Raw genomic sequence first — 18,489 nt, 5'->3', positions numbered from 1 at the left:
TTTTTTTTTGTTGAAAAATTATAGGAAGGGTCGGTTCTTAATAAACATTTTGGCTCTCAGCAGATGCTTAGTGGTACCAGGAAGTGTTGTGTTAGTAGTAAGCGTACTCAATATTTGTTAAAACTATTCCAAATTTAAAAATCCAAAAAGGCTTTGAAAATCACGTATTGACAGGACAAACTTCTCGCCATAGGAATTTCGAGAAAAAAATTCATATCACAATAAGGCTGTGCAAACATCGTCAAATTATTCCTTACACGCGAAGTAATAATAATAAACATTTCAAATGCGAACAAATCTGCAAAAAGCACTCATGGCGCAAGAAGAGTTCGAACAAAGAGCAACAAAACCAGTGGCGTAGCCAGTGGGGACCAGGGGCCGGTGCCCCCCCCCCCCCCCCTCGTCATGGCCGTCGGTACATGTAAGGCCGTCGGTAGACGGAAGGCGTTGATGGAAAAAAAATGGGTTAACAATAGATTATTTTTTACCCATGGTGACAAAAAAAGGGGAGAATTATAAAAAAAATGATGAAAAAGTGTGAATGAAATTGAATTATACATAAAAATTGTGTGTTTTTATGTTGGTACCGCCTATAATCCTTTTTTTTTTTTTTTTTTTGTTCTTCACTTTTTCAAACCATGCAAAAAAAATTTGGGTCAACAAATCACAACTTCCGTCGGCAAAAAATATTTTCGTCGGTACATTTACAAGTTGTGCCCCCTCGGTTCCAAAATCCTGGCTACGCCACTGAACAAAACCAAATAACAACAAATATATAACAAGGTATAGATAAACAAAAACTTAATCATAAGCAATATAGTTAAGTTAAGTTCTATGGACCATTTAGAAACAAAATAGCCTCCATGTCCCTCGCGAAAATCCCGGCATTTTTCGCTAGAGGCCAAAATCCAAAATGGCCGCCGCCACCATTTTGAAAAAGTAAGTTTTGAACCAGAGAACCTATAATCATGCACAAAGACACTTTTTCGGATATGTCGAGTACAAGGATTCCGATTCTGACATTAGTTTGACATTACGGCATCATTTTCACCCAGAAATCCAAGATGGTGGCCGGCATTTTAGTTTTGAACCAGAGGACCTAAAATCGTGTAAGGCATATGAACCCAAGATAAGGCGCCTTAACTCCAGATAAGAGACGTAAACTCAAATATGGCAGTCTAAACCCCAGATAAGGCGAAGTAACCCCAGATAAGGGACATACACCTCAGATAAAGCAGTCCCAACCCCAAATAAAGCGCCTTAACCCTAAATAAGGAACATAATCCTAAGATAAGAGAAGTAAACCCCAGACCTGGCAGTCTAAACCCCAGATAAGGCGCCTTAACCCCAGATAAGGAATGTAAACCCCAGATAAGGCATCTTAACCCCAGATAAGGCGCCTTAACTTCAGATGAGGGACGTAAATCTAGGATAAGACAGTCTAAACCCTAGATAAGGCATCTAACCCTCATATAAGGCGCCTTAACCCCAACTAAGGGACGTAAGCCCAGATAAGGCAGTCTAACCCCAGGAAAGGCGCCTTTCATCAGATAAGGAGCGTAAACCCCAGATAAGGCATCTAAACCCTAGATAAGGTGCCTTATCCTTAAATAAGGGACATAAGCCTAAAAAAAGAGAAGTAAACCCCAGACCTGGCAGTCTAAACCCCAGATAAGGCATCTAAACCCTAGATAAGGTGCCTTATCCCTAAATAAGGGATGTAAACCCAAGTTAAGGCAGTTTAAACCCCATATAAGGGACATGAACCCCAGATAAGGCGGAAATGACACACTTATGCTTCTGCTCTCATTCAAAAATCACATTCACGCTCTGCCAGATGGGGCCATCTTGGATTTCTGGGCAAACATTATGTTATAACGTCAAATTAATGTCAGATTCGGATTTCTTGGGGTCGACTTACCCGAAAAAGTGTCTTTGTACACGATTTTTGGTACTGTGGTTCAAAACTTATTTTTTTTAAGATGGCGTCCGCGGCCGCCATCTTGGATGTCTGGGTAAAAATATGGTCGTAATGTCAAAATAATGTCAGATTCAAAATCCCTGTGGTCGACTAATGCAAAAAAGTGTCTTTGTACACGATTTTAGGTCCTCTGGTTCAAAACTAAATTTTTCAAGATGGTGCCGGCCACCATCTTGGATTTCTGGGTGAAAATGATGCCGTAATGTCAAACTAATGTCAGAATCGGAATCCTTGTACTCGACATATCCGAAAAAGTGTCTTTGTGCATGATTATAGGTTCTCTGGTTCAAAACTTACATTTTCAAAATGGTGGCGGCGGCCATTTTGGATTTTGGCCTCTAGCGAAAAATGCCGGGATTTTCGCGAAGGACATGGAGGCTATTTTGTTTCTAAATGGTCCATAGAAGTCGAATCAATCGTCAAACCTTACTAGCCAGAGAGTGGTCACCAAAGTGAGTTTTTTCACTTAACTAATATTCATAAGTTTAAGACATGATTTAAATGTTCAAGTGAAGAGCAGGCACGGATATGATGAGGTAGAGAGTTCCACAGATGAGAAGCTGCCACGGCAAATAATCTGTCCTCTATGACCGGGATGTTTTTTGTTCAAGAAGATTTTTGTTAGCTGAGCGCAAGTCGGTACGTGGTGGATTGTATGGATGAAGAAATACAGAGACGCGTATTATAACGAATTGGGGTTAATTTGAGATAAATTATGTCCGCGAGTTTCAAAAACACTGATAAAAAATCCGACGATTAAAAACAAATCAATAATTATCCGGGATTATTGCACAATAAGTATCTGAATATCACGATATATCCAAAGGTACAAGTTGCAGCATTATTTTCCTTACTGTGATATTTAGTTGTTGAAAAAGATTAATATTTTGGTGGGATTATTTCCTCCAAAATGTTGATGGGATTACTTCCCGCTAAAATTTTCCACCAAAAAAGAGCTCGTCACTAAAATTACAGTTTATGCAGCTGAATTAATATTCGTTTTCATCTGTCATGTCTGTTGACTTTTGAACTCTTTCTCAATTTTGATATCCAATTTCACATTTGGTTTCATGAAGAGTAACTGCTCAAAATATGTTCGAATGTCTGCATTGCATAAATCGGTGGCACCAAGACCTTTTACCTGCTCAAGTTTTGGTAATGTCACAAATGTCTCAAAAAGCCCTGCATATGATTGAAACGGAATATCGCTGGGTATATAGAACTTGATGATTTGAAGTGATGGATGGTACTGCAATGGTATTAAGCCCTTATCAGTATACGGTCGTGAGCCAGTTAAATCTAACATCTTCAAACAGGACAAATCCTTTGCTATGAATGAAAGAATTTCATCTGTTACGCAGTCACAGTTCCTTAAAGTAAGCTCCTCAAGATGTACTAATGTGCTTGTCAAAATAATGAACGATTCCAAAGTAAATCTGACGTCACCAATTCCGAAATCTTTTAAATCTCGCAGCTGCCCTAATTGTCTGCAGAGGATATCATTAATGGCATAAATTGAAGGACCTATAATAATTGCTGGAATATATGCAATTTGTCGAAAACGCGGTATAAAGCGAAGACTTTTCAGGTCTTTTAAACTGCGCACGATTTGGCATAAAATTTCTTGAAAATTTGTATTTGAATCGGATGGATCAGTGGTGAATTTTAGCAGCCACAGTTCCCGTAGATTCGGAAATCCTTTAGCTAATGGAACCAAAAGCATGTGTAATTGTGCACATTCCATGAGCGTTAAGTGATACAAGTTATCACAATAAGATACGGTGTTTAAAACTCTCTGTGTAATGTCATTGCACTCGAACGGATCTTCCACTAATCTAGGATCGATCATGCTAAACGATAACTGTAGTTTTCTCAATGTAGACGGTAAAACAAAACTAGGCCCTCTGATGTATTCACAATTTTCCTCACCCCGTTTACATAGGTACCACATGACCATTTGCTGGTACTGTCCGGAAGGCATGATGGATAATGTTTGCAAATGTGGACAGTTGTTTGTTACATAATGTAGGATGTCAATAGTTACCACATGAAGATACACTCTTTTTAAAAAGCGAGCGTAAGTTTTAAGTGCTGCAAGAGTACACCTTTCCTCAGTCCCTTCCTCAATGGAATATTCATCGTTCCGTCTTTCTCTATGGAAATCTATCATGTGCCATAATTGGGGCTCTTTCATAAGTGTGTTCCATCTCTTGCACGCTCTGTGAAAGGGAATTGATAAAAAAAAAAAAAAAAAGGGCATTAAATTTGGATAAGTTGATTTTATTTGGTATAGCATGTATAGTGTGTGATGGTTGTGGCATATTTATCATGGTCATCATTAATAGGGCGGGCATGTGGTGATACATAACTTCATCCTCCACCAAAACAACTGAAATAAATATATCGTTAGAAACCTTGATCTACATGAAGCAATTACACGAGTCTTGTCTTTCCATCCTCGGTTGCAAAACGAAATTATCCAGTTTGTAGTTCCTGTCTACGCCATGAGAGCAGTGACATGAGGCGGTAGGCGGTATAATGCATGTAATTATGCATAGCACCGGAAAGCAAAATCAAAATCAACTAAAATTTTGGACATCAGGTTCTGTCGTCGATGTTTTTTGATCCAAACTGAAAAACAAAGATGCTAATATCACATTCTTTCAAAAACATTTTGTGAAGTACAGTATGATTAGACAATGCTTTTACATACAAATCATATGTAGCAAATAATCTTGTTCATGTTGCTGATCATTTTCACTCATTAAAGTTTCATTCTCTAAAGTCCATTGTAGACTTGACGCCAAACTTAAAGAATATGTGTATAAATCCCCTCAAAGATAAGGCGATGTCCATTGTAGACTTGAAGCCAAACTTATAGAATATGTTACTTTCACCAATCACTTATTTTTCTCAGAACAGACAACTATTCTCATCCCCTGTGATAGAAGTGTACCTTAACTAGAACCATTTTTAGTATCTATGCTAGAACTCAACTTGTCGAAGAAGATCCTGCATAAATCCTTTGGGGGTGCACATTTTTGTTGTAATTGCAATCTTCCTTAGCTCATTGGCTAAATTGTAGTACTTTCACTGCCCTAAAAATGTCTAGCGCCAAATGCCCTACTTTGATTTCACAGTATGATTTAGAACTGTCAGAATAGTAGAAAGTTTTTGTCATCTTTTTATATAAATATCCAATCGAGGATTTTCATTCTTTCAACCACCATTCTTTAATTAATTACAAATATTTAATCATATTCTAATATTATTTTATTATTAAGGTACTTATCCGACATTTCCACTTCACATTGCAATGTCTGTGACTTTCCTGATATTCTCCATAATTATTTATTGCCATCACTAATAAAAAACAATCCTATGATTCATATGATTCATATGATAGACCTGTCTGATGAAATTTTATAAGCAAGCTAGGGGATTCCCAGAATCATCTCAAGTTACTTTTTCCTGATTGCATGAAAGGAACATCCCAGTTCAAATCCCCGAAACAAAACAAATTAATAAATTAAATTACTCAAGCTACATCGCAACTTTTTGATTACAATGCAACGATATACTATCGACATAGGTCTATAGTGAAGAACATATGATATAACAGGCACCAAGTTTTTGCAATTGACCATTTAGGTTATTTGCATTCATCATCATTTTTCCTCAAGTCCTTACAATGCCATTGTTGTTCTTATACTGACGAGTCCCAGAGAATCTACATATAATACAGTGGTCACTAGCCACATACCATTGTCACTAGCTACGTCAGGTGAATCGCATAAGACATAGCCCGTGTTATTTAGGGACTGTTTATAATATCTTATTATTCGCCGGTATGCGAAAATCACAACAAATATGTAGCCAACTAAGAAATGACTCACCGTGGAGCCCTGCGGAACTCCAATGTTTTCAAGACCCGATTAAACACCAGTTCTGATATCTTGATGGCAATAATCTGTGAACCAGTTTATTCAATTCCCTAAGAAGACAGTACGATCTGAAGATTTCGGATTTAGATAGCATAATAGCGATTTATATGTATCACAAGTAACTGATATCATGTATTAATCATGATGTTATTGTTTTCACATGGTAACCAGTAACAACTAATTATGTGCTGGTTTTAATTAATTGAGTATACAAATTCGTTATTGAGCAAAATGTTAAGCAATTAGAAAATGTATTCATTACAAACGGTAAAATTATATTAACTATATTTACATGTTGAAGAATATAAATGTAGTAGTACGCGGTAAACAAATGTACGAAATAGTCGCAACAATCAGTTCATTGCACTAATTTGAATAGAGACAATGATATCCATTTCGTCCACGGGTATTTTTTTTAAAATATTATTATCATTTACAAAGTTATCTTAATGCAGGGCAATTACGCATCTATTGTTATCAAAAGTGAGATAAATGTTTAATTTTATTGTTGCGTGCATGCTGATTTATTGCCCTTTTCCCTCAAATTTATTCCACATCCGCGTGGTTGTGGACACTGTTGATACCCACTGGTCATAAAGTCACCCCTCTCCAGGGCACAGATTCTAACATGTGGCTTAATTGCGCGAAATTCCTTAAACAATCGCTGAAAGATAATATTATCTTCATCGGAGCGACGACTCCAATTCAGAAGTTTTGCTTCCTTGAGCTTTGGTAACGACATAAGCGTCTCAAAGATAGCTTCTGTCGACAATATTGGTTCCTTGAAAATCGTCAATGATTGTAGCGTAGGATGGTACTTCAACGCCTTTAATCCTGTGTCTGTGTATGGTCTACAATCGTTCAATATTAAAACCTTCAAATTGCTTAGATTACGTGCGATTATTTTCATAATTTTGTCAGTTACGCAGTTGCAAGCGTAAAGCCCCAGTTCTGTCATGTTAGGTATTGCTTGGGTCATTATAGCGAACGATTCCCGGTTAAATAAAGCCTCTGTTATGTAAAGATGCTTGAACTCTCGTCGATTACATAATTCATGTAAGATGTTGTTTATACTGTACTCATATGCATCATAATAATCGTTCGCTGTTATAAAACGAAGGCTTGTAAGGTCTAGAAGGTTACTAACGATTCTTCGGAGGATATCTTCCAGAGCTGCAGTATGGCCGCGTCTGAAATTAGATGATGTGGTAAAATGAAGCAGCCAGATTTCTTGAAGCTTTGGTAATCCAGACGTCAATATTTCTACGTCTTCTGGTGATATTTGATCACACCTATAAAGTGTTAGGTGGCGTAAATTTTGACATTGTAGCATTCTTGGTATGACAGTGTCTCTGAATTGCATGATTGATAATATCTGAAATTCTAATTGAGGGCCATAATTATTATACGACCATTTTCTATTAGCAACGAATGATAACTGAAGCTTTTCAAGTTTTAAAGGTAAAACGAAATTGTTATTGGCAAAATACTTAGTTATGTCGTTATTGCAATAAAACGGAGTATTGTGATCTGGTGAAAGAAACGAAAGAGTTTGTAGATGTGGACAGTTGTTGGTCAAGTATCGCATAAGGGCCCAGTTTGACGCCCTGAGGTACGCCCCTTCCAGCGAGGAATCAGTGTTTGATTGAAGGAATCGCATAGTCATATTTACAAACTTATTAATGTGCTTAGCTTCATTTTGGCCTGGTGGATACCAGCGACAACCATTCCAAAAGTCTACAGTTTGCCACAAATGTGGTTCTCTGATGAGACTCTTCCATCTTTTGCATGTTCTGTCAAATCGAAAATAAAGAAAAAAGAACTTAGCAAATCAGTTTTAAATTATTATGTTTTGTTACCTATCACAGCAGAATCAGGCAAAAGTGGAAAAACAATTGTGCAAAGATTTTAATGCTTTCCAAAGGGCACGCAGTCTTCTTTTAATTTTTATTAGAGCATTAAATGGTTACATTATATATTCTGTTTTTTAAATAAAAGAATGCCAATGTTAAAGTTAAGCAGTAATAATCATATTTTATTATTCATCATGGCAGAATTAGGCAAAAGGGGAAATCAATAATAGCAGCGTTATATTTGTATTTTATCATGTGTTTTAGAAGTACGTTCCACATTTTGAAATTAGGGAAAATCAATGTTAATGTTCATTTAAGAAAATCTACTTTGTGTGTGCAATTGTTAGGACATAACCATTAATAACATGTGCTGGATTCTTATGTTAAAAATCCACTGAAACATTTTTTCAAATGAAAAACCATATTGTGACAAATCATATATCCACTGAAAGTAATTTATTGCATCGCATTAGTAGCTGTCTATCCGCCAATAGAAAGGTTATTTTAAGTGCTCTAATTTATACATCATTAAACTATGCCGTGATTTCTGTTACGAGAGGTGGTACATTATAATGTTCCCCTTCATTCAAAGAAAAAAGTGCATGCATACATAATTACGCAAGCTTTTCTTGAATTTATTTGGCAAGTGATTTGTGTTCACAAGTCAAATAACAGGCTCATGCATTACATCATTTTTCAATATCTAGTAAACTCATAATGCTAGAAATGACAAATTTTAAGGCAGATTAAACAATTTTATTTTCCAAATAATTCAGGTCAACTTCCTTTAATAGCATGTGCTGAATTCTCATGTTAAATACTCTGCAGAAATCCACTGAAACATTTTTTTTAATGAAAAACCGTATTGTGACAAATCATATATCCACTGAAAGTAATTAATTGCATCGCATCGATAGGTGGTACATTATAATGTTCCCCATCATACATACCGTACATAATTACTTCAGATTTTCTTAAATTTATTTGGCAGGGTATTTGTGTTCACAACTCAAATAACAGTCTCATGCATAACGTTATTTTTAAATATATTGTAACTCATATATGCTAGGAATAGCAAATGTTAAGGCTGGTTTGCGCCATATGCTTTTATCTATGTACATTTAATTTACATGTACATGCCAAACCTGTCAATTTTTGATAGAGCCATATTAAGTAATTCGAGAAATGTCAAATTTCGTGCAACTCAATATATTAAATTGAATACATGAATACAAAACCCACCCAAGTCCATGGGAAGTGATTTTGAGAAAAAACCTTGTGTATCATTTTAATTCCTTCAGTTAGATTTACCTGGTCAATATGGTAAGTTGACGATTAGCATTTCAGGGACTCCGTGGGGTTTATTTTAAATTCTGGACTTGGGTGGTTTTTTGAATCATATACAAAGACAATAATGTTAGAATGATATTACCACTAGTAAGATAATACAAAATAAAGGACACAGTTATGTATAATGTTGATAAGCATTCTGCCATGTAATATAAACCACACACTTTCCTTGATTTAACCCTTTTGTTTTTCAAAAGTCACTCTCCAGCAATGAAGATGTTACAAGTGGACTTTAATACATACTGGATTTCAATCAATGTGTTACAAGACTCAAATCATGCACTTCGGTTGATTCTTTCATATATGCTATTTTTCACATGCTCAATAGACACAGAGGATGAATTTGAGTTGTTCTTTCATACATAAGACAGACCTATGTATAGCAACACTTTCCCATGCTTAAATCAATTTGGCCAACGTATGGACTTGGGTGGCTTTTGTATTCATATATTCAATTGTGGGATAGGCTTTTACGACGGGAATTCATAACAGTTAGTGGGTTTTTAGCGGGTTCGCCGTCGGACAAGTTAAGAATGAGACACATAGACCGCCACTTGCCTACTGATGACTATAAAAAAAGCCTTTACTGAAGACTGTTCTCTGTTGACAAGGGGCAGTCTTCAGTGAACGGCTCTTTTCAGAGTCATTAGTAGGCAAGGGTGGTCTACATGTCTCATTCTTAGGTACTTTGTCCTGAAGAAGTCAAAGCTACTCCTGACGAAAGCTTGACAGTTCTAAACTTGTCCGACGGCAAACCCGCTAAAACCCACTAATACTCAATATATTATTAGGTATCAAATCAGGTTTGAAATATGTCCCGGTTACGTAGTGTATTCAAGCAGTTATTGATTTTAATCAAGAAGTATGGCAATATAACAACTTATGATTAAGGTTATTAATTATTTTAAACTGTTGTGATTTGGTAGTTCACTGCATCTTACGAATGGCAGTGAGCTTGGGCGAAAACTGTATTGCTCAATTCATAGCGAGTGTGTAGAAGAATTAAAATATCACAGATATACTTTTATAGGTGCTGCGGTTCTTGAGTTACGTTGTAAAGAGGACTGAAACAACAACACTTTTGAAAAACGTACATAACTCATTAACAGCAATAAATTAAGCAAGTTCTACGATTTGTAGAATGAACTTTTGCAAAACATCAAGGTGTTATTTTTCAATAATATATTGATCTAGATCTACCCTTAGGAAAACATTGTATTGAAGTAAGATAACTCACTTGTGTGCGTAAAAAGAATCCAAAATCGTCAAAATTTGACGATTTTGTTAAGATTTATGGGATTTGAATAGTTGCAAAGACATTCTACCACGCACGATGGTCTCCATATTGAAAAGGTCGCGGTCATTGCAGTTTCTTTTAATGCTCTCCCCGCCACTGCATTGTATTAGATCCAGCAGCATATTGTAGACAGCAGCATATGGACAGGGGAGCCAGTTTTACACCACTTCCTCTGAGACCCACGTCTCTACCTACGAGCGTTATCAATGGATTCATCACTACAGCCATGACGATGTGTCACATCTCTTGTCTTGGTAACGGATGTAGCATGGATTTCAAGAAGCTCTAAACACGACGTGATGAGGCCCTTGAACAGCTGATCAACATCATAATAGTCCCTAGACAGTTGAGCAAAAAAGATGCTCATTTGAGAAGACTTCATTGCCAACTTGCCTGTGTTTATTTACGGAAGAAAGTCACCATTTCATGAAGAGTTTAGGATGTATCGGTTTTATCTTTTGGTAGCATGTAAATCATATAAGGCAGCACTAACAGCATAAACAGCTCAAATCAAGTGGAGTTGGAAATAGTTCATACTTTTTCGTTTTAACTTCTGTACTTTTATACGAAAAAAGTGGTCTTTGTGTCGCATGTTTATGACATTTCAATCCTAATATTTGGCTTAGTCACTCGTAGTTTCTCCACAAATTGCGGGAAGTCAGCATCTATACTTTGCCGATGCAAACCTCCTGCTTGCTCAAGGTTTGGTAACGTCAGCAGTGTATCAAAGATGACTTCAGTCGAAAGTGCCTGAAAGGACACATCCAACATGGATCTAAATACATTCAACGTATGCAACGACGGATGATGAGTTAAGGCCTTTAATCCTCTGTCTGTGTACGGTCGAGAAAAAGGCAATTCTAAAATCTTCAGACTAGGCAGATCTTTTGCGATGATTTTCATAATTTCGTCAGTAACGCAGTTACAGTTCCATAGTACAAGTTCCTCCATCTTCTCTTGCGCTCTGGTCATTGCTGCGAACGCTTCCGGGTTGAACATAGCATCTCGGACGCGCAATTCCCTCAGGTCAGATCGCTTGCTTAAATCTTGTAAGATAGTATCTATATTGTAACTTAGTGGATAATCACCATAGCGGTAGTCGGAGAAGCTACGGTTGACTGGCATGAAACGTAGACTTGTAAGATCTGGAAGATTATGAACAATACGTCTAAGGATCTCTTCTAGAGTTTTAGTAGTGTCAGAATAAGTTGCAAAAGTGAGCATCCAGATTTCTTGAAGCTTCGGTAATCCAGATGTTAATATTTCAACATCTTCTTCAGATATTCCATTACACATTTTCAATGTTATGTGGCGTAAATGTTGACATTTTATAATGTTTGGTAAGACTGTATGTTTAAATTGCATCATGGTTAACATCTTGAACTCAGACGATTCACTTAAACCCAGTGTCACAGCTGAGAAAGACAACTGTAGTTGTTCAAGTGTCAAAGGTAGGGCAAAATTTGACTCGGAGAAATATCCATTGATGTCGACATCACAATATGGAATATGTTGTTCTGATGACAAAAGGGAAAGTGTCTGTAGATTTGGACAGTTGTTGGACAAGTATCGCATAACGGCCAAGTTTGATGCCCTGAGGTACACCCGTTTTAACAAGGAATCTGTGTACGATTGAAGAATTCGTAACGCCGACTTTGCGTCAACATCAATCCCCTCTTTAGGAATTTCCCGACTTCTGCTGTCCTTTAATAATGTGCTACTATTCCAGAAATCTACAGTTTGCCATAAATGAGATTCTTTGATGAGGTTGTGCCATCTTTTGCAAGTTCTGCCAAAATTGAAAATAAATATTGTATTTAAAAGTCTTTAATCGACGCTTTTCGACTATAAAATCAATTGATAAAATGCTGGCTCTTGAATTAAGATTAAATTAGATTTCTATCGCGAGCAAGATTTTTTTTAGTTCTCAAGTAAAATTAGTAAGTGATCACAATTCTGCATTGCATTTTTTTTTTTGTAGATTAATGTTCGGTATGCTCTCTTGTTATCTACTATATCGATCTAAATAATGGAAACATTTCTATATTGTCAAATGTGCTATTGTATAAGCGTGAGAAAATAATCACACTATAAGTGATAACACCATAAATTGTCTGAGAAATAATTTGTTGTATGTTACCAATTACACATGTGACATATGCACATTATTTTTGAAGGCCAGGCTCTGTAGTTCGAATGAGATATGAACAATTTCTCGTTTCTGAATCCAAAGGCCAAAGAACAACTTATTGTCTACAAATGCAATGTGTTCTTATCTAATATGTTCACTATATCTAAATTCTACTTTAAAGGAAGAAATTACAAACCTGGATACTGTAAGTTTCTCAAATACGGTCAAGAAAGAAAATATCTACGAGTATGTCGTTGATACACGCTGGGTAGTATTTTGTATTTTTTCCTGTCTTGTCAAAATTTGATTTCTCGTCAGCATTCGCCTTTGATTTCGTCAATCCCCTTCGCCGACTCTTAACTTGACCCATTTTGTTAATCTTTATATATACCTACATAAAACAAAAGAGAAAAAACAAAGAAATCAACTTCTAATTAACGTCTCGATATCAGAAAAATATAATTATGTAGAAAACAATCAGCTATAAAGTTAAGGGGACGCGATCTTTTGTACGTAATTATAGAGGGCTGGGGGATTCACTCTATCATTATAAAAAATATTTGAAGAAGTCAAAGAGCCCTAGGAATAAAAACTGTAGTGTAATTCACGCCAGACACAATTTATTTTTATGATAAAAATTAATTTTTGTAATCCATCAAAAAACAAACGTTTTATACCAATTTTAAATTTAGCCTGAATCCGTTCCGTAAATATGGCACCTCTCGCCCTTTTTTTAGGTCAAGGCTGCAGCGAACCATTGTTAAAGCTATTTTATATACATGTATAAAACACCCAGGAGAAAGAATGAGATCATATACTTTTGAAATATCTTTTGTTGATTTCGAATGATAAAGCCATGAAGTCGTAACTTTTAAGGTCAAATTCCAAAAACCAAAACAAAACATTGCGACGCAGATATTTCCCGACTTAGGCAATTTCATCATCACATCAGTGTCTTTATTATTTGTTTGAAACCTTTTCCAAACGCCCGTGCTATTTATACATAAAACGGCCAATCTATTTTTACAAAACGCGTCATTTTTTAGTAAACAAAAGGCTAAAGATGCCATTATGATATTTATGTTTTATTATTACACTACTCCGCTCAACTGCCACCATGGCCGAGCGCTAAAGCGCTAGAAGCGTAATCAAAGGAAGTTTCGAATTGCTGGTTCGAGTCCCATCGAAAGCCGTGGACACTTTTTTTTTTCAAAATTCATGATCGCATTCCGAAATGAGTCATTTGTCGGTAAATAGTGTATCGTATCCTGAAATGCATTTTAACTTGGAAATGCGAGATGCTGTGAGTTGTGACAAAAAGTAATCGATATATCGGTAACGCACCACACCGCAAAGCAATTGTGGCATAGTATGAACGGACCTTAACGCCATAACCAGGAAGTAGCCCTTTAATGTTTGATTTAATATTGTTTATCAACATTAACTAATAAGGAAACAGATAGAACACATATTTCACTTTCAAATGCTCTTAAAGATGTTCATATCCTCTTTGTCTTAAAATCGGCTAGTGTCCCTTCAAAACAAGGGTTTGTCTACATTGTCACAAATAACAATTTTACATACACCTGATTCGAACTCGGTTCCCTCGAATCACCTTTAATTACATCTAGGACCTTTAAGTGGATAATATTTTTGACTATAATCCTATTTTGCACATTTTAACAAACAAATGTGACCAGCTCCAACAAAACCCGAACAGGTCGCCAAACATGTTTTTGAGTTACAAGCCTTTAAAGATGACACTCCCATAAATTACAAATCAAATTTGGAACTCTTAATTTCATGGTATTTGACTGTGGGACTAAGTAGACTTTCAAATCCTTAAAAGTATTTATTATAAATGCTATTTATATATTTGTGGTATCATTTTAAAGCTTATTTTCTAGAACATACATTATTATTCAAATCTTGAAATGTCAAAATTCGAATTGTTCCTGCTTTTGTCAGAGCGGGTCACAAATTTAAATTAAATCCCCCTTTAAAACCACTTTCCCCAACCTGGAAATTTTACATGGTAAAGAAATTCAACAAATTCAAAATCAACGCCCCCTAAATTACCATAAATCATTTCTTAAACCTATAAGTGTACCTTACATTTGGTTAATTTTACATAATTTGACTACAGATCAAATGAATTTGAATTAAATTCACCTGCAACTAGCACATTTTCACAACCTAGCATTTTACATGATATGTATTATTCGAACTCAGCATCTCTATTGTAGAGCATACACTAAATCACTTTTCAAACCTTTCACCTGCAACTAGCACATTTTCACAACCTAGCATTTTTACATGGATATATTCCAACTCAGCATCTCTATTGTAGAGCATACACTAAATCACTTTTCAAACCTTTCACCTGCAACTAGCACATTTTCACAACCTAGCATTTTTACATGGATATATTCCAACTCAGCATCTCTATTGTAGAGCATACACTAAATCACTTTTCAAACCTTTAATACGCTTGGACATTACACTCTACATGTAAAATATGTCACCTGGTAAGGATCTCTTACTACGTATATCTACGTGTACATGCAATTGCTTATATAATATACTCACACTAAAGCTTAAATGTCACGTTCTGGTTATGACAATGTAGGTACGTATACGCAGTGAACATGTACGTTAATTCCACTACTGTATGAATATCACAACCATCCAAGCGCCTGATCCATCCACACACATTACATAGCTTCGAGTATATTTTATGTCGTGTATACCTGATAGTACATGTTGTACGGATGAAATATAACTGTGTTTTTTCAACAGGGAGAGAAGGTGGATATTAGTAATACACAGTCATCTATCGTTCGTCATTTGATGACGTTCATGGCCATTAACTCACGACAACATCCGCTTTTCCATTTTGCCATTAGTACCCACGCGCAGTATGCTGCAGCATTACATGTGATTGATCGCGTTAAAACGGATGTCGTTGTGTGGTGTAGACGAACTTGTTACCAATCTACAATTAAAAGGACAAACCTGCTCTATTCAGTTACCAATAGAACAAAGGAATACACACCGACAAAAATTACTTGTGCGAGTGGGGGTGGGTAAGTCAGTGCGTAATGTGTGTGTATTTTGTTTCAGTGCAGAGTCGTTTGTTTAAACCACCTGCCTTTCTTTATGTGAAACGTACGCTTTCCATTTACCGGGTGAACGTTAACCAAAAAAGAGGATTAAAAATATCCAATTTAAGGGAATTTTCAGGGTTTTCCCGAGAACATGAGCAAAGTTGGAAATTTATCAAAGTAACATGTAAATAGAGTACAAGCTTATAAAGTTACACTTATAAAATGTTTGCAGAATAAATCGACAAAATAGTAAAAAAAGTATAGAGGCCGTCAGCGTGACGTCATATGCCGCCATCTTGTGAGTACACGCTGTGATGGTCGTTCGATCTCCATGCGTGAACAGCAAAATCACCGCATCGACGCGTGCTAACAGCTGCGTGACAAGCTGCGCCCTGCTCGCAGTGTCCGATGCATGCACACGCGGATCATTTGTATCCACAAGATGGCGAAAGGCCGACGGCCTCTATTAGAAAGAATCTAGTTCGATTATTAAACCAGTTTGACTCTTGAAAATTGAGATTTCCTTCCTGTGCACCACCAATCGACAATGTTAAACTTTTAACTTACCCGGTGTTTCTAAGACGGGGAAAGCGGTCTAAATTATTTTGAAACAGACACTTATTTTTGTAGTATAACAAAATGTAACGAAGTGAAACTGCTCGCGATCTCTTAATAACAGTACCAAAAAGCTGGTAAAATGCCATCTGTTCCAACAAGCATATCAGACTTGATTCCTTGTGCTTGCCTTTCAGCGCCTTTGAACAACTGACTTTTTGTATATTGGCGCTTTATAATTTTGTTGTTGTTGTTGAAATAGTGGAAACAACTCAATAACCGCAGTACATAATTATGGAAATTTAAACGTAACCTTGGCTTCATTGACTCATTAACTATAAGATTAATGTATTAACCTGCGAAATGGACTAACCTGAAAAAGGTCGATATGAGACTCCTTATTCACTAGCAACATACTTTGGTATTTTATGATAATAAGAAAGGTGCAACAATCTGAATTTTGATGATTGCTTAATTTTGATGAATGGGCATATAACTTGATGTACCTGTTCTTGACACATAATACAAAAAGAAATTATAAATTAGTTTTTATAGGCCCTACGCTGGAAAAATAAAGCAGTATAAGAAAAGTAACAGACGCACGGTTTCGAACAAGCGACGCTCAGAACCACAACGCCTTAGACCGCTCGGCCATAGAAGCAGACAGTCTTCTCAATGTCAAAAAAATATATTAACCTTTAACGTTACGCAATATTGGCACATGACACGGGCACATGTCTGCGGGTAAAGATACTGCATGTTAGAAAGGCGTAGGCCCTACAAAGGGTCTATCCCTGAAGTTAATGGTCATTGACATGTAACCAATTCTTTGTATACCAGGGTTCTGCCAGCTACAAAGTAGTATTTTATTAGGCGTTGACGCAATCATGAATTGCGGGAAGTATAAAACCATAGTCGCCACTCGTGCACTTGTTTGAGTCCACAGGTATTCCGAAAACAGCCTTCAACCCCGAATTCAGAGGTCAATTTTGGGTTGTTACATGCAAATACAAACTAATTATATCATGAAAAAACCCACCAAGAGGACTACGATACTTATTCAGAGCCAATCTACATTCTGTTATTTACAAAAGCCGACGATCAAAGTAAAATTATAAAAGGAGCAAGACCAGATATCAACGTTAAATCACGGTAAGCCTAAAATCGCATCGAAAACGCCAAAATGCAGTCACAAAATTTATAATATTACTAAATCGCCACAACGAATTGTAACGTAGGTATGCAGAAAAGAGTTGTATTAGCAATAACAAAGTATGTGCAAAAAGATTTGTCTTTGGCATGTCGCTTTTTTGAAATATCGCCAAAAATATGAAATTTTGGAAAAACGCCCCAAAATTTAAAACAAACACGAACCTTTCAAAATAAATATATATTAGCACTCGGCGGCCCAGTCACTACCTGTCGCTGTGATTTGGGGTAACTCGTTGCTTCCCTTCTCCAGATACCTGTACTTCAAGGTCGCTCATACCCCATGCCTTAAGTAGATGACGCCAGGACAAAAATAAAACATTTTAAAGTAATACTGGAAACAACTTCACATACACACACCGTACAAATACAATATCCATCAAACAAACACCTCATCACCATCACCGTAGGTGCACCCCCCCCCACACACACACACACACACCTACTCGTATCCACCGCCAAACGAGGACATCTAACTTTTCACAGTAAAACCGAGGACCTTGTACATTTGAATTTTCACATTCTAATCGTGGACTTTTGTGTGAAAACATGACAATTAATCGACTAACCGAGGACCTCGACATATTACCGGCATTGGGGACCTACCCCCTATGCAATTTTGAGCTGTATAGCGCCCTCTGCAAGCGTTAAAAAACGAGGACGTCCTCGTTTTTGTGTGTGTCTGTAGTTTATAAGTGAAATGTCAAGTGGGTGTCCTCGTTCGTAGGTGAAAACGCACGCAAACACACACACCCCCGCCATCTTCGCACACACGTGTGACATCGGCAACCAAGACAACAACAAAATTGTTAATGTTTTAACCTTTTCTTAATTGATGATCAGGTACTAATTATTACTCAGGTTACCCTTTTTAGTCACTGCTTAAGTGGGAAATGTTTTTTTTTATTATTGTATTCAACTATCAAGTGCCAAAACACTCCAAACACTCAAAATACTAACGCACACCCCACAACATATTACGTCATATACAGAGAATCACATATTGTTGCCCATGAACAGGTACCGCAACACAAAATGATTTTGATGTTAGAATATTTGTTT

At 36.6% G+C, this 18,489-nt stretch overlaps 2 protein-coding genes and 1 long non-coding RNA gene across 3 annotated transcripts in view; 1 reads left to right on the top strand and 2 right to left on the bottom strand.

Annotated features, from left to right (window-relative positions):
- Positions 1 to 2,936: 2,936 nt before the first annotated feature.
- Positions 2,937 to 15,819, bottom strand: LOC140143500 (uncharacterized). The gene is made up of 3 exons (XR_011857760.1): positions 15,146 to 15,819; positions 12,753 to 12,947; positions 2,937 to 4,200 (listed from the first exon to the last, which is right to left on the bottom strand). It is a non-coding gene; the product is annotated as an uncharacterized lncRNA (long non-coding RNA).
- Positions 5,669 to 12,211, bottom strand: LOC140143499 (uncharacterized). The gene is made up of 2 exons (XM_072165330.1): positions 10,366 to 12,211; positions 5,669 to 7,718 (listed from the first exon to the last, which is right to left on the bottom strand). The coding sequence occupies exon 1, from the start codon at positions 11,998 to 12,000 to the stop codon at positions 11,020 to 11,022; it is 981 nt and encodes a 326-aa protein (XP_072021431.1). The 5' UTR covers positions 12,001 to 12,211; the 3' UTR covers positions 5,669 to 7,718; positions 10,366 to 11,019.
- LOC140143498 (S-phase kinase-associated protein 2-like) overlaps positions 15,211 to 18,489 on the top strand; it is a 19,718-nt gene continuing 16,439 nt past the window's right edge. The window contains exon 1 of the mRNA XM_072165329.1: positions 15,211 to 15,284. The gene's annotated coding sequence lies outside the window, so the exon portion shown is untranslated. The remainder of the gene's footprint in view (positions 15,285 to 18,489) is intronic.

Source organism: Amphiura filiformis, unplaced genomic scaffold (assembly GCF_039555335.1).
Source record: "Amphiura filiformis unplaced genomic scaffold, Afil_fr2py scaffold_22, whole genome shotgun sequence".
In the NCBI taxonomy this organism is placed as follows: Eukaryota; Metazoa; Echinodermata; class Ophiuroidea; order Amphilepidida; family Amphiuridae; genus Amphiura; species Amphiura filiformis.
This window is presented reverse-complemented; position numbering and strand designations above follow the sequence as displayed.

What these genes read in the sequence shown, in the direction of transcription:
- LOC140143499 (XM_072165330.1), bottom strand. Translation starts at nt 12,000, where the DNA reads ATGCGATACTTGTCCAACAACTGTCCAAATCTACAGACACTTTCCCTT.